Raw genomic sequence first — 24,819 nt, 5'->3', positions numbered from 1 at the left:
TCTCCAAATGGCTTGGTTTCTTCTAATCCTAATAAATGATGCATCACACACTCACTGAAAAAGAGGAACTCTGCTCCCCCACGGACCATTTCAATTTTTGATAATTATCTCCCCAATCAGTATCCATTGATCATTTCTTTTAGTACTCTGAAATACTTTCAAACATTAATAAGCAATAATTAGTGAAAACAATTGGTTAAATGCTATAAAAGAATAAAGGCCTAGAAATATCAGTGTAAAAAAACCTCATCATTTTTCTCTCTAAGCATGTTCCAGGTATGTGCAGAATTGGCCAGTTTCATTTTTGTTTCTATAGTGCTGGTGTCCAACCTCAGGCTTTACCAAACACCAAAAGGAAGCAGCTATCACTAAACAATGCCAGAGCATAGTGGATTTAAATATATCATTTATCTATTTTATTGTATTGTATTATTATTATTATTATTATTTTGAGGCAGGGTTTCTCTGTGTAGCTCTGGCTGTCCTGGAACTTGCTCTATAGACCAGGCTGGCTTCAAACTCAGAGATCCACCTGCCCCTGTCTCCTGAGTGCTGGAATTAAAGGTATTTACCACCACCATCACCACCCAGCTTTAAATATATTAAATTCTATGAAAATCACTTTTTCCAAACAGTACTCTACCCATTAATTCATAGAACCAATACATTTCTGATAATAACTACTTACTGAGTAGTACTGCAACGCACACAGGGGAGAGTAGAAACTTTTAAGAGACTGAATGAAGGTGCTGGAGAGATGGCTCAGTGGTTAAGAGCACTGCCTGCTCTTCCAAAGGTTCAATTCCCAGCACCTACATGGCAGCTCACAACTGTTTGTAACTCCAATTCTAAGGGCTTTGACACCCTCACACCAATGCACATAAAGTGAATTATAAAAAAATTTTAAAAAGAAAACCTGAAGGAACGCTGCTGCACACACCAGTCCCAGAAGCCTGGCACAGGATGGCCCTTAGTAAGTAATCAGTGGCCTAACATTAGTCAGGAAGCAAATGATGCTTGAGGACCGTCAAAGTCTAAAGGGGAGCAGCAAGAGAACGCTTCTTAAGTTTGTGGTTAAAGACAATTTTAAGAGCTGGAGAGCTAGCTCACAATTAAGAGCACTTGCTGCTCTTCCAGAGGATCCAGGTTTGGTTCCAAGCACCAACAACTTGTAACTCCATCTCCAGGGACTCTGATACTCCTTTTTTCTAGCTTCTATAGACACTTGAACACACATGTGCATGCATACAAGCATACATACACACAAATTTAAATTAATCTTTAAAAGGAAACACTTGTGTACAAAGTATTAGCAAGGATATAGAGATATTAGAATTCCTATGCATTTCTGGTAGAAACATAAAATAACAGTTGCTTTGGAAAAGCTCTGAAGTCACATAAAAAGTAAAACAGAACTATTGTATATTAAGTAATTCTACTTATTCAAAATACTTGAAGAACTCAAAGCAGGATTCCAGACAACTGTACACCCATACCCAAAATGTAGTATGTACTTTCACGAGAATGTAGGACAAGGAATGAAGTTCTGATAAATGCTACAACAGGGAGAAACCTTGAAAATATTGTTAGAAGAAATAAGTCAGAAAGAAAAGGACAAAAACTAAACTTCTACCAAAACGAGGGATCAAGAACATCTCTCTGACTTGCTGCTAAGGATAAGGGGTGGGAATAGTGAGCTGTTTAATTGCTACAAAGCTTTTGGGTGGGAATAGCAGTAATGGTCACACAATAGTGGAAAGGTGATTAGTACTACTGAGCCTGTAATCCCAGCAGCTGGGAGGCAGAGGCAGGCTGATCTCCGTGAGTTTGAGGCCAGCTTGGTCTATATAGCTCAAACTTGGTCTATATAGCTCAAACTCACAGAGATCTGTCTGCTTCTGCCTCCCTTATATATTTTAAAATATATAAAATATATATTTTTATAACAAAATTTATACCATCATTCAGACTTTAATAGTTACAAAACCTGAATAGCAGAATGACTAGTTCTAGTAAGTAAATAATAAACATATATAAAAACACAGAAAATATAAATCCATAGTTCTTTTCTTTTATAAAAATAAGTGGATACACAGACCTCCCACTGGGTGATCACAGTTTTGAGCTTCTGAATTTCAGCATCTTTCCTTTCGAGTTCTAACTTTAGTCTTTCAATTCTTCCGTCTTTTAGACCCACTTCCTGAAAAAGAAAAATACTGATTTTTGACCAAGATTGTTCCACTGTCATTGTTTACAACACTCCTTTGTGAAAAGACTAAGAAGAAGAATACAGGCTTTATTTTGATGCAGCTTTGAATTATTCAATTTCTACCTTTACCCAGTTATGTGTTCCTAGTTACATATAGTAATAGCAAGTGAGATTTGTTTTTTATTTTTTGAGACAGGGTTTCTCTGTGGCTGTGACTATCCTGGAACTCACTCTGTAGAGCAGGATAGCCTCAGAGATCTGTCTGCCTCCTGAGCACTGGGATTAAAGGCATGTGCCACCACCGCCTGGCAGCAAATGAGATTTTTATGACAAGCTCTAAGTACACGATAGAACAATATCCAGCCTAGAAATGACAGCTCTATCCTAGAATAAACATATGAAGAGGTTCCCTAGCAGGCTCTCTCTACACAGCTCTGGCTGTCCTGGGACTCACTATATAAACCAGGCTGGCCTTGACTTCCAGAGACTCTGTGTCTCCTGAATACTGGGGATTAAAGGGACCTACCATCAGGTCTGGCTCTATTTTGATGTATGCAAACTGGTTCTTTTTTTTTTTTTTTTTACAAGTAATGCACACAGATACTCAACAGTAGTCTCTAGGTGCTGGGGGGAAAAGACTGAAACATTTTTGTCCTTATAAAACATGTCAAAAGTACAGTTTGGGGATTTCACATAAACAGGTGCATATAAGGCAAGGTTTAAACTATAAGTCAAACTGTTGCAAGTGTTATTAAAAGGAGGTGGCCACCTTTGATTAAAATAAAATAAAAAATAAAATAAAATAAAATAAAATAAAATAAAATAAAATAAAAAGAGATGGCCAGCCAGGTTGGCTGCAGTGAGGAAGAAGGTACAAGATGACTTTGAGCTGGGTGTGGCGACATATGCTGTGGTCCTATGTCAAAAAGGCTAAACTCAGAGGATTATTTGAGCCCACAAGTTAAATTCAAGCAGGACAAAGATCTTCTATCATTTTCTGAAAATGTTTGAAGTGTCTGGCCCTGTACCCATCTCACTGCTGATGAACTCAGTAGCTGGGGTGTTCTCTGTTCTATTTTTGTGCTGTGATTTTCTCACCTATTGGTGTGAGTGTTCATCTGGCGGGGAGGGGTGGACCTTTTTCTGACTGGCCTTCTTTTGAAGGTTTGATCCTGGTACACTTACCAATGGAGAAGCAATTGGCTTTGGGAGTGGCTTCTGCTTCCTTCCCCCCAGGACAACACTCCCTATGCTGCTGCTCTTTCCAGATGCCTTTTATTTCTTCTGTGGGTCTCCAAAGCTGTTCCTTTCTCTCTCTGGAATAGTCTTTTTTTTTTTCTTTTTAAATTTAAATGTATTTTTTATAAGTTATTCACTTTACATGCTGATTGTTGCCCCTCCCTTCTCTCCTCCCAGTTCCAACCCTCCTCTTTCCCCCTATCCTCCTCCCTTATTCCTCAGAAAGGGGGAGCCCTCCTTCCCTACCATCTGACCTCCCAGCCTATCAAGTCTCATTAGGACTGCCTGCATTCTCTTTCTCTGCGGATGAAGGAGCCCCCACCAGGGGGAGGTGATCAAAGAGGAGGCAATAGAGTTCATGTCAGAGACAGCCCCTGCTCCCCTTACTAGGAAACCCACATGAAGACTGAACTGTCTGTGGGCTACATCTAAGCAGGAGTTCTAGGTCCTCTCCATGCATGGTCCTTGGTTGGTGCATCAGTCTCTGCAGGTCCCCCTGGGCCCAGATTTGTTGGCTCTGTTGGTCTGAGTCTATTTTTTTCTTATTGTGCTTTTCTTAAAAGCCTCACTGGTTTGCAGTGAGGCATTCTCTAGCCTGCTGTCTTAGCTGATTTTACTTATTATTTATTTATTTAGTGTGCACCATGTGCCTATGCACACAGGCACATGTGGAGGTCAGAAGAAACCTCTCAGCCTCCCAAGCACTACAATCATAGACCCAAGACAACCCATCTGGCTTATTTTAATATATAGTGATTTAATCGAACTATTATTTAGTGACTTTTCTCATCACACAGTCTATTTTTTAAATTCTCCATGTTGTTATTTATAGGTACAGTTCATTCATTTTGACTGACTTTGCTACTATAAACAACTGATGTGCAAAACACTGTAAAACCATGTGTAGAGCCAAGCTGTGGTGGCACACATCTTTAGTCCTCACACTCAGGAGGAAGAGGCATGTGGATCACTGTGAGTTTGAGGCTAGCCTGGTCTACAGGGCGGCTTCCAGGACAGTGAAGGCCATACAGAAAACCTTGTCTCAAACAAAACAAAACAAAAAACAAAACCAGACAAGAACAAAAAACAAACAACAAAAATCAAACAAGTAGAATTACGACAGCCTAAGTCATGGCCATCAGGTTCAGCTTACAGGTTGTTGCCTCTCTCTCTCTCTCTCTCTCTCTCTCTCTCTCTCTCTCTCGCTGTTTTTCAAATGGTTATGCCAATCTACATTCTGCCTAGTATGCTATGCTATTCTGTGTCCTTACAATTGTTATTTAGCTCTATGATAGATGACTCATCCTTCAATTTGTCTTAGACTCTTCAATAAAATTATTACTAAGTCAAAGTTTATTCTGCTAAAAAAAAATCCAAAATTTCTTTCCTATCTACAGACTAAATCATAAGCTAGGCCTGCCTCAGCAGACTCATACACCATCCTCTTTTAATTACACTGCTTCTATTTCACTGTGTCTCTAGTTTTACTCAAGACATGCTAGCTTCTTTTTCTTCCTCATCTTTACATGTTCAGATCCTCTGTCCTCTCAGCTTCCAACTCAAATGTTAATTTCTCTCCAGAAACCATCTTAAGGTCCAATCCTGTTATATTAATGTACCTACTTTTTATACTCGCAACTCTTTATATAAAGAGAATTATCTACTATTGCATACTGTGTACGACATACTGTTAAGCACATTAAATTGTAATTTCTGACTCTTTTAATAATTATGTAAAAAGGGAACAATTATGTCCAGTGCAGTAAACAGATGAGTTGCAATGCTAATATATTTGTTTGATTTCAGAATCTATTATCTTTCCATTATATCACACTGTCATTCAGGCTTTACAGAACACTAATGCCACTTAATCATCTAATTACACTTATACACTCAGCTTAGTCTTACCAAGAGAGCAGGTACCTGAATATTTACATTCTGCACCTGAAAGACAGGCTGTTCTCTCTCCAGTAGCAGTTTTTAACTACCCGTACAATCCAGTGTGTGCTCTGTATTTGTTAGTGAGTTAACTGCACACACACATTACCCTTTGAAGAATAATGACTAAAATAGTATCTAAAACTGTTACTTTACACAATTAGGGTTGAAATCTGCAATTTAATTTCCTTAAAACAAAAAAGAAAACTGATTTTAAGAAAATTTTATTTTACATGCCTGGTTGTGCTCTGGAGCAGGACAATTATCTGTTCCATTATATTCTGTAAGTTGTTCTCTCCTTTTTTCTCTAATAAGAATCTTATGAACATCATCTTCCAGTTTATTGAAGAATCCCCCATCGTGTGATAAAGCCTGTGAAGAATTCGATTCCTGTCAAAATAAAGCATGAGTTATTATCATTCAATACAAATATATACAATTCATTAGACCTCATGAGTCACTAGAAAAATAAAGGAAACGGTTGCTAGGAGACAATCCATCACTCTACCATGTCTCCAGAACAGAAGCAGGAGAGGCACACTTGCAAGAGTCTTTTCTAGTTTCTTGGTATTTTGGTGTTTCGTATGATTGACATCTCTTAGAGGCAGAGCCCAGATTGGTCTGGAACTTATGCTCATCCTGCCTCACTTCTCACATGCTTACACTGTGGCTCTGTAACGTGCCCAGACACTACTTGCCTCTTTAAGTGTTCACTATACACCATTTGCCTCTGCCAGCTACGTGTAAAAAGCCAGGGTTGGTGCACTCTCAGTGTTGTACAACTGCACCAGAACAGCTCTACATTCTCCTCTAATGACCCTGGTCTAATGACCCTGCAGCCATTAGCGGTCGCTCTTTTTTCTAATACTTTCCTCAGCCCTAAGCAACACTAATTTTCTGTGTCTATAAACTTATGTATTCTAGATATTTCATTACAAACATGACAATTGCATCTTCTGTTCCAAACTTCTGTGATCTATCAGTATGTTTACAAAACTGTCCCATGTAATGGCACAGGTTAGACTTTCATTTCACACTGTTTTCTTGCCACGGGTGGATGGACATCTCTCTTGTCTGTTATGAACACTGCTGCTACAAACATTTATATTCAACATGTTTATGGATGTTTCCAATTCTGTTGGGAGTATGCCTAGGAGTAAGGTTACTAGATGGTGTGCAAAGTCTATATTTTACCTTGTGAAATCTTCCAGCTTGTGCTCCAAGCAGCTCACTACTTTACAATCCCATCAGTGACATGACACAGTTCTAACTTGCATATTCTCACCCATATGTAATTATGTTTTTATTGAAGCCCCTCATGGATGTGAACAACTATTTCATCAGGGTTTTGAGTTGATTTCTCCTATGGTTAATGGAGCAGGCCTGCTTTCTGTGCTTACTGGACACTATAATCTTTTTTTGAGAAATGTTTACTTAGAACCTTTGTTCATTTTTTAACTGAGTTACTTGCCTACTTACTTTTAAGTTCTAAGGATTTGACTTCTGGCTAGTGAGATATCCCCTTCCCTGCTTGAGTTCAGTTCCTAGCACCCACTTCTCTGGGTGACTCACAAGCCTGTAACTACAGCTCCAGGGGATCTGACAGCATCTCCTGGCCTCTGCACTCAAGTGCAGATATAGTCCCCAGACATATATGCATATTTATAATAAATAAAGATCTAAAAGAAAATAATTTATGCATCCTAAAAAGTTGAGAATGGTGACAAATGCCTATAATCCCAGTTAGTGACAGAGAAGCTAGAAAATTTTGTCCTGCCAGATTTCATGAATGTCTTCTGTTCCTTCCCACTTTCAAGCCTGTGAATAAAATGGTTTGACATCACCCCCTTCCAACACAGTAAATAAGGTAAAGAGCAACTGAAGAAGGCAGTGGACATTGACCTTTGGTCCCCACAAACACACACATGTACACACACATGAACATGTATACATATAAAAATGTTTTAAATAAACATCTCATCAAATACTTGCAAATTTTTTTTTCTCATAAATTGCCTTAGCAAAATTTTTTATGATGTCCTCTATTAAAACACAAAAAAATTAAAAGTTTTAATTTTTTTACTAGGGACTGAACTCAGGATTGTATATATGCTACATGAGCACTTTATCACTTTACATCCTGTTTTCTTCTGAGACTCGGGGTTCCAGCTCTTATATTTAGCAAACCTTTCAACTTTGATCTGCCTTTGTGGTGTTGGAGCTCAAAACTAGGCATGGCCTCTCTGGTACAGAGGGTGGGCAATTTGACTATGGAGCTGCAACTCCTGCCTGCCACTCCTAACTCCCCTGTCCAAGCCATCCCCCAGCCTCTCAAGGGGCTAAATTGCAGCTTGGTTTTAGGTTTAACATATACTTCTGTGGTCCACTATGACTTAGTTTTGTTATAGTGTGCAGAAGGCATCCAATGTTTTCCTCTGCATAGAAATATCCAACAGTCATTTTGACATAAACCATGCATACAAATAAAAACAATATATTAAAGAGATGTGATTTTAACACCAACTATCAAATTACTTAAAGTTGGACATTCTCTAACAAAGCAGTTTTCCCTTTTTATTATCAAGCACAGAGACTGAAGGAAATGCTTCTCCTGTCCCCACTGGTCTTTTAGCTTCAGTATCAAGTTTTATCAGTTCAACTGCATTTGTAAACAGTCATATACAGTTCAATGGCTGCTCACTGTTTTGCCTTCTTATCACCTAAGAAAGAAGTGTTTGAATGAAAATTTATTTGTGTATCAATATACATGAGATAGCTAAGTACCTCAGAGAACCTCACGCTCTACAGGGCACTAAGACACTGCTTTATCTGATCCCAGGAACACCAGGGAGGCTGACAGAGCAGGCATCCCACTAAGCAATCAAGGCTTGTGATGCCCAAGAGCCACTGCCAAGTGGCACAAACATCATTCCAAGTATTGCTTCATAAAGCTACTATATTCTCATAAGATCTCGTTTTAAAGTATAAAACAGTGTTGAACATGGAAGGAGCATGCGGATGACAACTAGCCAGTTTCTGCATTTACTCTATTCAGTGGCCCTGTTTGTCTGATTTTTTTTTTTTTTTTTTTTTTTTTTTAGACTGATCTCACTATTTACTATGCAGCTTCAGCTGGCCTTGAATTCACAGAGACCCACATCTCTATGCTGGTATCAAGGGCATGCACAACACACCTAACATCTTTTGATTGCTGCTCCTCTTTACCATCATTCCTATCCCCAAAACCTCTTAGTATTTCTGAATGACACACACATAAAACAAACTTTTTTTGTGGCAGATGAGTTGAGAAGACTGCTCAAAAATGAATTTCGATAAGCACATGAAAACATACTTATTAGTCATCAGGTAAATGCAGCTGAAATTCAATGACATACACTATATCCCTGCTAGGACACAGTGTTAGAAGAACCAGAAGTTCTCACACACCACTGGTGGGACTAGTAAATGACATATCCATGCTCTAAAACAGTTTGACAGGTTCTTAAGCAGTTAAACATTTCAACCACGTTTCCTATTGCAGGCCTATAATTCCAGCTAGTTAGGAGGCTGAGGCAGGAGAATCAGGTCAAGGCTTGCCTAGATACAGAGAGAGTTCAAAGCCAGCCTACATAACTTAATGAGATCATGTTTGAAAGAGTTAAAAGGAGCCCGACATGGAGGTGCATGCCTGTAATCCCAGCACTCTGAGAGGCTGAGGCAGGCAGATCTCTGTGAATCTGAGGCCAGCCTGGTCTACAAAGTGGATCCAGGACAACCAAGGCTATACAGAGAAACCCTGTCTCGAATAAAAAAAAATTAAAAACAAAAACAAACAAATGAATTAAAAGGTCTTCAAATGAAACTCAGTAGTAAAATGCTTGCCTAGCTGCTCAAGGTCCTGGGCTCAATCTCCAGAACATTATAAACAGGTTAGCATTTTCAACCCCTACATCTGTAAAAAGAAAAACAAAACAAATCAAAACTGTACAATCTAGCAAAAAACAGCAACCTGAGAAATAAAAGCACAGAACTATGTAAATATCAAACGTTTGTAGTAACTGAATATAAAACATTTCCACAATGGAATAAATTCAGCAATAAAGCTGAATGCACTATTATTTCTTGGTTTGAGGCAGGATCTCACTCTGTAGTGGAGGCTGGCTTGGAAATATGTAGACCAAGATGGTCTTGCCTCCTCAGTGCTGGGAGAGTTTGCAGGTATGTCTAGCTGAATGAACTACTGACACATGGTACAACATAGATCAACCTAACAAAACTATCCAAAGTGAAAAAAATCAATCATAAAAGACCACACTGAGTTTGTTCATAGGTTACCAGAAAATGCAAATCTGTAGAAATAAAAAAACAAAATAGTCATTGTCAGGGACTCAAAGGGGGAGTACAAGGGAACTCTGGGAGATTATAGACAACTCTAAATCTAGATTGTGATCAAGCTCACATAACTCCTTAGATACACTACAAATGGGGCCGGGAATTTATCTCAATGGTAAAGAAACTATTTAATATATCTGAGACCCTAGATTTGACTCTCAGCTTGTCTTTCTTCATGATTTAGTTATAACATGCAATGGTTGAGTTGACGCAAACTATGAAACAGTAAAGTTATTATATTGTGTTTTGCTTACTGAAGGGGATGAAGGCCAGAGAAGATCTTGTTCTATTTAAGAGTTCGTGATCTTCTTCTGTCATGTGGGTCATCAGGCTTGGCAGCAAGTGCTTTCCCACTGAGCCACATTGCCAGTAAGTAAAGCTGCTTCAAAAAATCCACCCCAAACCCATTTCTCTTGAAAACTAGAGCATGACCTACCTGTTCTTGTACCCTCTGTACTCTCCCACACTCATCTTCTTGCCTCTGTAAAGTAACTATGACCCTGAGTTTAGTGCTTATCACCCCCATTTTTTTGTTATTAGGCAAACAGCGCTAAAGGCGTAACTTTATTGTTTGTTTTATTTAACCCATATACTTCCTTGGCTTAGGTATTTTGCAACAGGGACACCATGGCATAATATGACTTAAGACTTGCACATTACAGTTGGTGATCTCGCAAGTCTCTTCTAATCCAGAACACACCCCTTTCCACAACCTACTTTTTCTTCTCACATGTTCTTGTTGGAGAGACCAGGTGAGTTTTCAGACAAAACATCCATCCCCTAGATTTGCTGGGAATCAGCACTGGTCTACTCATAGTAGCAAATGGTCCACCATCAGCAACATCTCCAGCCACCCAACTGCTTTAGGTGTGCCTCCCTTACACATCTGAGCCCAGACCCTTGTGTAGCAGAGATGGCCCTCCTGAGGCTCGACTTATATTTAAGTTAAGCACTAGTTTTGAGCTGTAAGTTTTGTTTATCTTTAAGCTGTATTATCATTACTTCACAACCCTTTACTAAAGACAAGTATCTGATTGTTCCAGTTCTGGGTAAGTAGTAAGGGGTAGGCCTGGTCAGAACACACACAAGTATCAACAGCTAAGTTGGTATGTGGAAGTTTCTCTAGAGCAGGTGTATCTGTAAAGGCCTGAACAGTCTGATCTTGTATTTGTATATATCTGAGTGCTTCCGCACATGTGTGCAGAGACCAGAACTGGACACCCCCCCCTTTTAAATCACTTCCTACCTTTTCCTTAAAGCAAGATCTCTCTCCTAAGCTGGAGCTTGTATCATCTCAGTTAGGCTGTAAGCCCATAGGCCCCAGAAATCCTCCTGTTTCTGCCCCTCTCAGAGCTGGACTGCAGGTGTATGTAGGATGCTCAGCTTCTTACATCTCAACTTTGGCCATCCCTGACAACCCTGTAGCACTCTACACCAGCAAGCCATCCCTGCAGCCTAACAGTTTCTTACTGCTCCCCACCCCACCCATTTCTAAAGGTTCCATGTAACCTAAGGGACAGACATACAGCTTTACAATGTAAAGATCTCTTAATCCACCATAATACACAATCTTCCTAAAGGTCCATCTATATATACATGCTTCTTTTCCCGTCCCCCACTACTCAAGTATTTGTAACAGGTGATATTAGTCAGTTCTCTCCTTCCACCAAATGGGTCTCAAGAATCAGATTCAGGTAGTCAGGCTTGGCAGCAAGCACTTTTATATGTTGAGATATCTTGTCAGCCTCTTGGGGAATTGTTTGTTTTTGTTTTTCTGCATTTTTTTTTCAAGACAGGGTTTCTCTGTGTAGCCTTGGCTGTCCTGGACTCACTTTGTAGACTAGCCTGGCCTCAAACTCACAGAGATACCTGCCTCTGCCTCCCAGAGTGCTGGGACTACCTCACCCTGTGTGCCACCTCACCATGGCTTTTTTTGTTTTGTTTTGCTTTGATTCTTTGTCACAGGGTCTTGCTATGTAGCTCAGGCTTGCCTTTAACCATAATCTACTGCCTCTGCCTACCAAGTGTGAGAATTGTAAACATGTATCACAATATCTAGAAGCATAAAGTCTTAAAATTATTTTTTTCTATAGGATGGCTCGTGTGCCATGACACAGGCAAAGGTCAGAAGACAACCTGTGAGAGGCAGTTCTCTTCTCCCACCACCTAAGGAACAACATCTGCACTTGTTCCCTGGCCTCCACACACACACACACACACACACACACACACACACACACACACGCATGAACACCTACACACATACACTTGTGAGCACACACCTGTGCACACACATGCCTTCCTCCATACAAAAGAATGAACACATAGACAAGTATAAAAATGAAAGTGCACATTTAAAGATTAAAATACTTCTTTGAATTTTAAGCTTGTAATACACACAGATTAGGATAGTATTACCAAATGAAACTGTAGTTTATGCAAATAATCACTTTTATTCTACTGTATTTCTATCCTTATGATACCAGAAACACAATGAGTTTAATCCAGACAAACCTTTAAGTGGCCATATCTCTAGAAAAAGAGTTACTGCTAATAACTGAAGTACTATTATTCAGAGTTTTCTAGACTACAGGACAATCTTAGTAAAACTTACCTCTGTCTTTTTACTAATATGATCTGTAAATGAAAAAAAGAAAAGTTTTACAGGTAAGAATTAACAAATACAAATATCTTAACATGTAAAAAAACAAAGCAACCGAAAATGTTAAAATTAAAAAGTGTAAGAAACATAATTTTCTATAATTCACATCTGATTTGCTTTTAGGCTTAGAATGTTAAAATATAGCACAGACCTGCTGGTTTTGTTCAGCTTAGGCTAACTCCATCTTCTATCCTGATAGATGCTGTCACATCAAGGGATGTCACTAAATTTTAAGTATGTGAGTTTTATATATAAATCACTTAACCTGGCTTTATGTGTTTTTCAGAGGACAGAAAATAGTCTAAAATTAGAGGACTATTAACTGAAAATGTTCAGATTACTGTCTTTGTTGAATAAAATGAAAAATATGATAGCAGCGTATATTCTTAAAAGCTACTTACTGGCTAGGGCTGGAGAGATGGCTCAGAGGTTACGAGCCTTGGCTGTTCTACCAAATGTACTGAGTTCGCTGGGCAGTGGTAGTGCACACGACTTTAACCCCAGCACTCCGTAGGCAGAGGCAGAGGCAGGCCGACCTCTGTGAGTTTGAGGCCAGCCTGCTCTACAGAGCAAGTTCCAGGATAACCATGGCTACCCAAAGAAACCCTGTCTCGGAAAACCAAACCAAACCAAACCAAAGGTCCTAAGTTCAATTCCCAGCAACCACATGGTGGCTTATAACTATCTATAGTGAGATCTGGTACCTTCTTCTGGTATGCAGGCATACATGCAGACAGAACACTGGATAAATAATAAATAAGTATTTTTAAAAAGTTATTGACTATATTACTTTTAAGATACACAAAGTGGTTTGGTTGTACTGTAATAAAATCTTTAACATAATTTATGCATATTTATAGAGATGTATTTATAGAGTTCCACAATAGAACAATAACAAATTATAGATGAAGCGGACCATGGACACAGAAACTTCCACATAGCTCTTCTAGGTAGGAGTGACTGAGAGCAGGATGAGGAGAGAACACCTGAGTCTAAAGTACAAGACTAAATGCTAGCCTTTAAGGGTGATAAGGATATCTAATTTCTTAACAATGTGCTTGTATTATTCCCTCTCAAAGAAGAACCTGACAGAATAGCTTTCTTATGACCTTCGATTAGAAAGATCCCTTCATTTTCTATATAATTAAATTGTTCATCAGAACAGTACAAAACATAGTCAATTTCAAAACCATTAGTTTACATCAAACTACCAAAGGGTCATTCTTCTGCTATGTTCTACTTAGCAATATGATGCCATAATCCAAGGAAAAGTCACAACTGTGATCAACACAAGCTGTAAAGAATATGTAGCTTCTCTCTGCTATATGCTTAATGTAACTAATAAGTGTGCTGACAACTTAAATCAAACACAGAGAAAATACAAGTTTTAAAAATATTTTTGACCAGAGACTCATACTCATACAAGTACCATGCATGGAGATAACTTAGAACCTCTGCACAGATGTAGCGCATGGCAGTTCAGTGTCCAAGTGGGTTCCATAGTAATGGGAAGAAGGACTGCCTCTGACATAATCTGATTGGCCTGCTCTTTAATCACCTCCCCCTAGGGGCGAAGAAGATGACAATGCAGCCACTCCTGATGAGATCTGGACTAAGATCAGAAGGAAGGAGAGGGGGACCTCCCCTATCAGTAGACTTGGGGAGGGGCATGCGTGAAGAAGGGGGAAGGAAGGTAGGATTGGGAGGGGAGGAGGGGGAGTTTTTGGGGAGATACAAAGTGAATAAAGTATAATTAATAAAAGTTAAAAAATAAAATAAATAAAATATTTGACACACATTTTGTCTCATGTATCCCATTTCATTATGTAGTTGAGGAGGACTGACGTTCTGATCTTCCCACCTCCCTCTCTTCAATGCTGCAATTACAGCGTACGACGAAGCTCAGTGTATGTGGTGGAGGGATCAAATTCAGAGCTTCCTGCAATGTGGACAAGCCTACAACCATGTGAGCCATCCTTCCAGCCCCTAGAAAGTATTCGCTCTATACTTCTGCAGATATTTTAATGAAATTTCTTTCTTTTTAAAAAATTTGGGGTTGAAGAGATGGCTCAGTGATCAAGAGCACTGGTTGTGCTTTCAGAGGACCTGGGTTTGATTCCCAGCACCCACATCGTGGCTCACAGCTGCCTGTAACTCCTGTTCCAGGGCATGTGATACCCTCTTCTGACCTCCCACCAGGCATGCATATGGTGTACAGATGTACACTCAGACAAAACATTCATACAAGAAATATATAAAAGTATGTAATTTTATATATTTTATATAATTTACATAATTATATAAAAATTATCTTACTTTATGGGTGTTTTGCCAGCATGTTTGTCTTCTTACTCAAGAAGTGTTTAAGGAGGCTAGAACAGGGCACTGGTTTCCCTGGAACTGTAGCTACAGACAATTGTGGGTCCTGTAAACTGAATAAGAATCTGGAAGCTCAGCCTTAACTCCTCTTAACTGCTAAGCAGTCTCCATAGACCCAAACTTACTATTAAAAAAAATGCTTCTTGATAAACTTGTTTTACTTTAACGTGTATGTTTTAGCCCTAAACCAAAGTAACTTGCTTAGAGTAGATTATAGGAAAACTTTCTTCCTTTTTAAATTTTTTTAATTTTTATTTTTAGTGTGTGTCCACATGTGTGCAGATGCCAACAGAGAACAAAAGAGGGCATCAGAGCTCCTGAAACTGGAGTTCCAGGTAGCTGTGAGCTGCTTGACATGGGTGCTCAGACTGGAACACAGCTCCTCTGTAAGAGAAGCAAGCACTTCTGACCCATCTCTCGAGCCCCAGAAAGAATTTTCTTGATCTTCAAATGAAGGCAAAACCTCCAAGTTTACTCTTAGTTTCTGAAAACTTTAGATTTTTTTTATATTTATTTTTTAAATTATTGCTATAGCAGCATTTATCCTCACAAAATAATACAGGAAGTCTAATATTAAGGCCAAGTGCCTATGAGCCAAATGGCTTCCTACTGTGTCAATGCACAAACAGCTGCTTCTTCGTCAGCAATGATTCTAACTAGTATAGACAGAGCACTGGCTAATAAAATTCCCTGGGGTTCCAGAAGACAGGATAATATGAAAGATTCTAGTCACATGTAGCTACTGAGCACCTGAAATGTGCATAATGCTTCTAAGAAATTGCATTTGCAGGTTATTAATATGACACATGAATAGTGGCTGCTGTACTGTGTTCACAGTTCCCTATTAGAAACAGCTTTGAGGGCTGTCTGTAAAAGTTTATTGGCCAATATGATCCCTTATCTTTGCTATTTCACAGTGACTATAAATATACTACCTCACTCCAAAATTTGTATTTTTCATATAACTTGAAGAGGTAACCAAAAATTGCTAAAACCTACAAAAGTTATTCCAAGTCTACCTTAAGCTCAACCAGGTCCCTGGGCAATGTGTTTTCATTTGTTTTGTCTGAAAGGAGCACTCTTTTTCTACAATGTCACCCAGACTGGCCTGGAACTGATGTCCTTCCTGTCTCCCACATTCTGGGATTACAGGCACATACCACCATACCTTGAACTATCAGATTTAATTGTTCAAAAAGTGAAAATGTCATTTTACTTTTACTTAGTTTTAGAAAAGGGACAAATTCAGAAACATAACATGGAAATGGTAATCTTTTACTAAATTTATAGAGTCCCACTGACTGATTTAATTTTTAAGCCCTCAAATGGTTATTGCTAAACAAATTTGTTTTAAATTTTTGTCACTATAAAATTCATGTTGATCTGTAACTGTCATTGGAAAATTATTAAGCAATGGAATCTTGGTTCTAGCCTCTGTCCCCTTGGGAAACAAACTAACAACCCACCATGAACAATTCCAGTTCTGGAAACACTGCACCTTGTTCTAAGAAGCTTCCACCAAAACAAAAACAAAACCCCAAAAAACAAACAAACCAAAAACACCAAAGATGGTAGGTGAATGTCTGTGTGACCAGAACTTTGGGTGCAAAATGGTTACAATTAAAAAACAAAACAAAACAAAACACCAAGAGAGGAATAAAAGAGCTATAGAAAATAAAACTTGAGGCCAAGTATAATTTTTTTTTTTTTCAAAAGAAAGCCTGCTGGGACACCCAACTACACCACACAGTCCATACTGAGATGACTCCTGGGCAGGGCACCTGGTACAGTAGGAGCCCCAAAAGGAACGTGTGCACTGCAAGAGGAGGCTGAATCCAACTGCCAAGAAACAAGAGCACAGCAGACCTCAGGGACCTCTCACTGCACAACTCTCCTTCCCTTGCTAGTTCTCAGAGGGGCTGGTGACCTGACTAACAGCCAGGAACTATGCAACTACTATGATTTAGCCCGCCTTAACACACCAGCAAAGGGGTGCAGCTCTGCAGCAGATGCATCCATACAGGAAGGCAGGAGATCAGGAGATCTGCACCATTCACCTTTGCAATCAGAAATAGAAGAGAAGACTCACAGAAACTAAATGTAAAACAACAGACTGTCACATACACTCCAACAGTGGCACAAACACAACAAAGACACTCAAACGCCATGACAGAGGATTCCTCTTGGAACTGCCACAGCTGACTGGTTCTCACACCAGAGAGCAAAGATCACCAGATCCCTGAATTGTCAAAAATACCTTAGAGGAGGAAGAGAGGGAACAGGATAGGAGAGGGAGTGCTGAGAGAAATAAGGGTGGAGATCTGATGTAGGGAGAGCCAGGGAGGCAGGGAAGGAGGACAGAGGCCATGCAGAGAGAAGAGAAACCATGGCCTGGGACATCTCTGAGACAGGCTGGAAATCTATGACAGGGTAGGCTTCTAGGAGGATTTGGGGGTGACTCTATCAGACACCCCTCCTAGTGGGGGACATAGAGACTAAAGAGGCTACCCTCTAACCAGACAGGACTCCAAGTAGAGGGAGGGGAATACTAACCAACCTACAAAAACTTCAATCTAAAATTTATGCTGCCTACAAGATGTGCAGGGATAAAGACAGAGCAGATTGAGGGAATGTCCAACCAGTGCCTGGCCACATCATGGGAGAGAGTCAGTCCCTAATACTATTAAGGGCACTTTGCTATGCTTACGGGCAGAAGCCTAGCATAGCTGTCTATTAAGAGGCTCCAACCAGCAGCAATCACAGCCAAACATTGGGTAGAGCACAGGGAGCCTTGTGGAAGTGTGGGAGAAAGGACAGAAGAACGAGTAGGGGACAGGAGCTCTACAAGACCAACAGGGCCAACTAACCGGGGCCCCGGGGGGCTTGCAGAGACTGAAACACCAACCAAGGACCATATACAGACTGGACCTAGGCCCCCAACACATATGTTACATACAGGATGGACAGCTTGGTCTTCATATGGGTGACCTGGTAAGGGGAGGTGGGGCTGTCTTGGACAAGGACTCTGTTGCACGGGCCCTGCCTGGCCAGGCCACTGTGATAGAAAATGTGCTCAGGCCTGATACCACATGATGTGCTGGGAGGGGAAGGTGGGGCGGAGGGTCCTCTTTTCTGAGGGAGAGGGGAAGGAAGATATGGAAAAGAGGGAAGGAGGGTGGGACCAGGAGTAGAGGAGGGAGGGGCCTATGATTAGGATGTAAAGTGAATAACTTAAAAAAATCAACCACCAACAAGAATCCAAACAAACGGATAAGAACTTGAAGACCTACACAAGAAAATTACTAAATCAATTCAACAGTTAGACAAGAAACTTCAGGTTGGGCAGTGGTCTTCAGGGTGTCATGTTTGAGGTGGGCTTTTGGTGATGCAGCCATCCTATAGGTGACCTCTCACCCATGCCTCTGTAAGGAAACCCAGTAAATTTACTGGTTATGCGAGCTAGTCTTGGAGACAACTGTTTTTTGGTCTGCTTTTGGTGCCCTCTCCTGAGTGAGTAAATATCTGTTCTTATCTCCCCAGGAAGTCACACAGCACTCTCTCTTTTGCCCTTTGCTGTCTACCACTTGTGCAGCATGCATCACTGAGAGAATGTGGCACCTTACACTGAACTTCTTCGCCTCCAGAGCTGTGTGCCAGTGTGCTTCTGCTTGGTGGACACTACCACAGCAGTACAAAATGAACTGAAACACAGGGTTACACCTTTAAACTCTAGATGGTACACTGAAAAAGGACCCATAACTATAAAAAGACTCAAAACAGGTAGAGGTATAAGTGGTAGAAGTATACCTCAAAATAGAGGTTTAAGTGGACTCCTGGGCCAGTGTAAGCAAGCTTCTGGGTCTGATCCCAGCATCACATTAACGACATGAAACAAGCCTGTAACCTCAGGGAAGAGGCAGGAGGAGCCTCTGCCACACAGAGTTTAAGTCACTAAAAAGACAAGACCAACAGCTGAAAGGCCCTTGGGTAGCAGGTGGCGCACACGCTTACCTTCACACTGAAAGTCTTTCAGCGACACTGTGAGAGGTTTGTCTTTCCCCTGGTGGTTCTTTCTTTTATCTTTTTTATTTATAACTTTAGATTGAGTTGAAGCATTTTCAGCATTTTCATAATCCTAAGGAGAATTACCAACAATAATTAAGTTTGGTTTATAAAGTCTAACATTAATTTCTCATGTTTCTTAAAAAATAAAGGCAAATAAAAAATGGAACGCTTACACTAGCCAAATTTATAAAAATTCCCATTTAGTTATTGTTAATCCTCTCAAAAACATTAAAGTAAAACCAGATTGGTTTATAAATTTCTCCCACTGCCAACTTCTTATTCTTTCCTTCAGAACTTAAGAGAATTACCTACAATTTCCACTCTCATACCTTCTGAAATGGGGATTCCGTTGTTCTCTAACACTAAAATTAAGGTCAGTTTTCTCTTGATTACCAAATTGAAAAGACAGAATTTCTTTTTTATTGAACTCTTGTCTTTTAAAAATGTTTTTTATTAGCAGAGTGCACACCTGTAATCTCAGCACTCAGGGAGGCAGAGGTAGGCATAACTCTGTGAGTTCAAGTCCAGCCAGCTCTACAGAGTGAGTCCAGGACAGCCAATGCTACACAGCGAAACCCTGTCTTGAAAACCAAATAATAATACGAATAATTAACAACAATAATAAAATGTTTTTATTTTATGTTTATGGTGTTTTGCCTGAATATATGCCTGGTGCCCAAAGAAGTCAGAAGATAACATTGGATCCTTTGGAACTGGAGTTACAGGTGGTTGAGATGTTATGTAAGTGCTGGGAATGAAACACTCATTCTCTGGAGGGACAGCCAGTTCTCTTAACCACTGAGCTAGCCCCTAACTTCATACTTTTTTTTTTTTTTTTTATCAGTTTGCATGGTTATTTGAGGATCAGACTTTGGTCCCCAGTCTCATGTAAAAATAAAAACAACTGGGACAGTAGTCAGGGCCTGTGATCATAAGCAGGGGAAGTAGAGAGGAGGACCCTGGGGCTTGGTGGCCAGCCAATCTAGCTTAGTCTGTGAGCTCCCACTTTAGTAGAGAGCCTGTCTTAAAAAAAAAAAAAAAAAGATGGACAGAGACTGAAGAAGACACCTGATGCTGACTTCTGGCTTACCCACACACTTGGGTTGTACACACACACACACACACACACACACACAAATATACACTACAATGGTTATTTGATTGAAATGTTGATTTGTAAACTCCATGAGTACACTAACACAATTACATAAAACTGGCCTTTACATGAAAAGCAGCAGCAGCACTTCTGCTCTCTTAAGAGTCATTACGGTCTGACAAAAACAATGCTTTGGGGTACTAGGCCTATGAACTTAGCAGGAAAGCTGCCTGGGAACATGATCTTTTATCAACTCCATCGTTTGCTCCACTCCTAAAACAGCTAATACTTTTAGATTCAGATGACATACATCCAACAACAGTTAATCATTACTGTATGGCCATACTCTAGAAATTAAAATCATATGCAGTAATTCAGAAATAAAGGAGGACCTTGCCAAGCATACCCTCCAAGTCCATTTAAATGGCTAAATTACAGCAAGCATCAAGTATTCACTTTTATAATAGCTCAACTTTTATCTAAGTGGATACCTAACCATTTTGGTTATAATCCTTTTTTATTTTCAAAACATTATGTATTTTCATGTGTATGGTACTTTGGCTGCCAATGTGTCTGTACTCTTAGGTGCATGCTATGCCCCCAGAAACCAGAAGAGACCTAGAGTTGTGAGTTGTACATGGTTGTATGCTGCTGTGAATGCTAAGTGTCAAGTTTTATTTTTTGTAGCAATATCATCTGCTGTGTGTCTTAATCCCTCTTCCCCTCTCCTGGGACAGAGGCACCAGTGGACTGTAGCACAACCAAAGAGGCCTCAATCATGACAGGGACAATTCTGATCAACCATTAAGTTACAAGTTGGATGAATCCAGTGAACAACAGCAAAGTCCAATAACTGCTAAGAATTATGTTACATGAGCTGAATCGCATACAATTTAAATACAGGAACTGGAAGCCAATATTACTTTTCACTTAATACTCCCTAGTCAGAGCTGCACAATGATTCCAACCTCTGGCCTGAGATAGTGCTCACTACACATGCTGAGGTGAGCTCCATGTGCTGCACGGCTGCGCCTCTCTGGCAGGGAGCCTTTAACGGATTCCTGTACACTGCAGCGCTCAGATTTACTTAAACTTCTGAATCTCCTCTTGGGGAGGAAGCAGTGCTACTGACTGCACACACTTAACCACTGAGCTGCACTAGAGCTCCCTAAATGTACTTACACTCTATGTTCATTTAAAATAAAAATAAATCTTCTGGAATTAATTTCATGTCTTTTGTTTGCTTCATCTCGGTTGGAGAAACTCAACATTCCAAGTTGTCATACAAAGTTTGGTTTACTTGTTTCTGTTCCCTCAAAATTTGAAGAGGGAGCCTATCATAGATTTTTGGGGAACACTTTATTTTTTGTAATGCTAGGGAATGAATCCAGGGCCTAACATTAAATTACATCCCAATCCGAAAGAAGCAATTTTATTAAGTTCAGGAAGGACTGGCCTGAGCTTTGACCACTTAAAATTTTGTAAATGCTTAAATTGATTAATATGTTAAGTACCTGTTTGTGCTCTTCATACTCTAATTTACTTAGCAACAACGCCTTCTCAAGATCAGCTTCAAACATTTCAGATGTCAGCTAAAAAAAAAAAAAAAAAATTCACAATAAGCTTGGTTATACCATACTCTCAAAATATCCATGATATAAAATAACACAAACAGGGAAAAAAAAAAGAGCTCTAAATGAACATTTATCAGTTCTCCAAAGTTATTTAATCATGCTATCCTAGGAACCTTGTATTGAATAAAAGCACAAATTCCTAGTTTTGGAATTTCTATTTCTCTTTCACTATTAATGAGTACATATCTGTGTCTACATATGATATAGACATTTAAAATTTTTCTCTCTCTAGAATCCCTCATTACTTTGAATAAAATATTCAGATATCAGCCCTCGATTCCTAGGACAGTCAAACATCTCAACCAATGTAACACAATATACTAACAGCTGAGCTGAATCACCAGCAACAGCAAGCAGGGAAACTGAGCCTGGTCTTTTCTGTTCTTCTAGGTGTTGTCTTCAGATATGTCAAGGGACACCCACCTGACAATCACCCTTGGATGTGGTATCTGCCAACTCTTGCCACTGAGTGTCCCAGAACTTTTTAGTTTCCATCTTTCCTACAGCCTAAGTTTTCAGATTTTAATCACTCCTCAATAAATTTTGCCCAAGTTATTAAGAGTTGTTTATGTTGCTGCTAATGCTTGAAAATATGTAGACTAAAATAGAAACCAATGTCAAAAGGAATGGGTAATAGGCTATCCTGAAAGTGTTATTATCAAACTCTACACATTAAACTTTTCTAACTAAAGTCACCCCTTGAAAGCAACTCCTCTAATCCTACACTGAGATGAAAACAGCAAAACGAGTTAGCTTTACGCAGAAACCCACTAAACTAACAAAAAAATACAATGAGAATTAAAATGGTAAATGAGAGTGCATGAAAGAATCTACATCCACAGTAAACTTCATCTTCTTACAATAACCTCAAAGGATTGAGGATTAACTGAATTCAAATTAACTAGCAGCAGAAAATAGCACTTTACAATTTAATTATTGGAGCCTGGAGAGATGGCTCTGTCATTATGAGCACTGCTGCTTTTACAGAGGACCAATTCCCAGCACCTACACTGTGGCTCCCAATCATCTGTATCTCCAGTTCCAGAGGATCTAACACCCTCTTCTGACTTCTACAAGCACCAGGTACACACATGTGGTTCACATACATACATGCAGGCCAAATTCCCATAAACATTAAAAAAACAAAAACAAAAAAACCCCTAAATCAGGGGCTGAAGAGAAGGCTCAGAGGTTAAGAGCACTGGCTGCTCTTCCAAAGGTCCTGAGTTCAATTCCCAAAAATCACATGGTGGCTCACAACCATCTCTAATGAGATCTGGTGCCCTCTTCTAGCATGCAGTCTTACAGGCAGGCAGAACACTGTATACATAATGAATAAATAAATCTCTTTTTTAAAAGATATTTATTTTGTATACAATGTTCTGCCTGCATGTACATCTGAACTCCAGAAGCGGGCACCAGATTTCATTTCCTGGAGGTTGTGAGCCTCCATGTGGTTGCTGGGAATTGAACAGGACCTTTTGGAAGAGCAAGCAGTGCTCTTAACCTCTGAGCCTTCTCTCCAGGCCCCAATAAATAAGCCTTAAAAATATAACCTAAGTCACTTATATAGGTAATAAAAAATAATAAAGTAAAATAGTTTATGTATGTTAGCCATATTAAAGAAAGTATAATCAATTTCTATATCTAAGCTGGGTATAAAATGTTTTGCTCTTAAGTTAAAATATGATGATCTTAACAAAAAGTAAAAAAAATACAAGTTTATTCTGAACAAACCTGGTTAAATTACCACATAATCCGATTTTAACAATTAATTATAGAAAGAAAATCTGCAATTATTACTAATGTATCATACATTTGGGCTCACATTCCATTGAGTCAGCCAGCAGGACAGATTAGGAAGTCTTGTGAGATATAAAAAAAAGCTTAAAGTCTGTCTGCCTTTACTGCGGTGCTGGCAATTGGCCTAAAAGCATAAGTCAGTGGAGATGAAGATAGCATCAAGCAAAACTCAGACCAATCCCTTAAATTTACTTTTTTTATTAATATAAACTAGTAGACAAGTAAACAAAAATGAACAAAACTTAAATTTTTATAAACAAGAAAAGAACCATAATCGGGACATACTGAGAATTCTCTGAAAATGAATTTTATGTTGATATTTAAAGGACGGAAATAACTTTTAAAAGATCTATTTATTTATTTATTTATTTATTTATTTATTTGGTAGTGTTCTGTCTGCATGTATGCCTACATGCCAGAAGAGGACACTAGACCTCATTATAGATGGTTTTGAGCCACCATGTGGTTGCCAGGAATTGAACTCAGGACCTTTGGAAGAACAGTTAGTGCTCTTAACCTCTTAGCCACTCCAGGCCCCAGGACAACAATAATTTTGATAGGTGAAAAAAGAATAATTGTGGAACAACAATGCTTGCATGTAATGCTCATACTAGTAAAGCTATCTTATTGGACACTGAAGACCACACTGACACAGACCGACTATTTCTTCTAAGCAAAAGCTATAACTAAGATACCAGGCCTTTCTGTGTGATTTAACAACACACCCAGTACAAATTCCTCACGGTCCTGAGCTACAGATGAAATCCTTACAGAGAACCATGTGATATATTTTCTTTTCAGAACTACTTGATCATTATGACAGAAAAAGAAAGGTAATCAGAGGTTGTACTGTAAATCAGAGTAGTTTTCCTACATCAGTTTCCAGTAACCTTTTGGCTATTAGGAGAGATTCTCTCTGGTGAAGACAATGGTAGATTTCATCACTGCCTAGCAGCATGTCACCATCTGGAAATGTCAGTGGCGTTAATGCATGACTCCTGAGCAATAATGGTGCTCATATAATGCTGAGTCTTGAACAATGCAAGATCCCAAAAAAAATTTATACTGAACACAGTTTATGTGCAAAGTATACTGAAGCTCTCTCTGCCTACACTAGTTTGCTTGCTTTTGAGACAGGATCTTGCCCTGTTTCCCAGGCTGGGCTGGAACTCAGGAGCTTCCTGTCTCAATTTGCCAAATGGTTAGATACTTGAATTACATGTGTGCCAACTACCCAGCTTTATCTACTTCCTTTAAAACTGGTAACACATGAATGATAGGAAATGAGCCAAATATCTGTTTGAAAATAATGACTGTTTTTCTATGGATCAAATTATGGTTTAATAAATACACAAATAAACAATGTTTGTTTCCTATGCATGTAGCATGCATGCACATACAC

The 24,819-nt window shown here is 39.3% G+C and overlaps 1 protein-coding gene across 4 annotated transcripts in view; it reads right to left on the bottom strand.

Moving 5' to 3' along the window:
* Nucleotides 1-24,819, bottom strand: part of Gkap1 (G kinase anchoring protein 1) — a 40,620-nt gene that overhangs the window by 5,431 nt on the left and 10,370 nt on the right. For all 4 annotated transcript variants that reach the window (XM_060380569.1, XM_060380571.1, XM_060380570.1 and 1 more), the window contains exons 4-8: nucleotides 21,495-21,572; nucleotides 18,831-18,954; nucleotides 12,393-12,415; nucleotides 5,620-5,776; nucleotides 2,099-2,196 (exon numbers count right to left, since the gene is read on the bottom strand). In XM_060380569.1, the coding sequence (XP_060236552.1) occupies nucleotides 2,099-2,196; nucleotides 5,620-5,776; nucleotides 12,393-12,415; nucleotides 18,831-18,954; nucleotides 21,495-21,572 (480 nt within the window). The remainder of the gene's footprint in view (nucleotides 1-2,098; nucleotides 2,197-5,619; nucleotides 5,777-12,392; nucleotides 12,416-18,830; nucleotides 18,955-21,494; nucleotides 21,573-24,819) is intronic.

The sequence above is a fragment of the Meriones unguiculatus genome, chromosome 3, assembly GCF_030254825.1.
Source record: "Meriones unguiculatus strain TT.TT164.6M chromosome 3, Bangor_MerUng_6.1, whole genome shotgun sequence".
NCBI lineage: Eukaryota > Metazoa > Chordata > Mammalia > Rodentia > Muridae > Meriones > Meriones unguiculatus.
The sequence above is the reverse complement of the archived record's forward strand: the minus strand, read 5'-3'. Positions and strand labels throughout refer to the sequence as shown.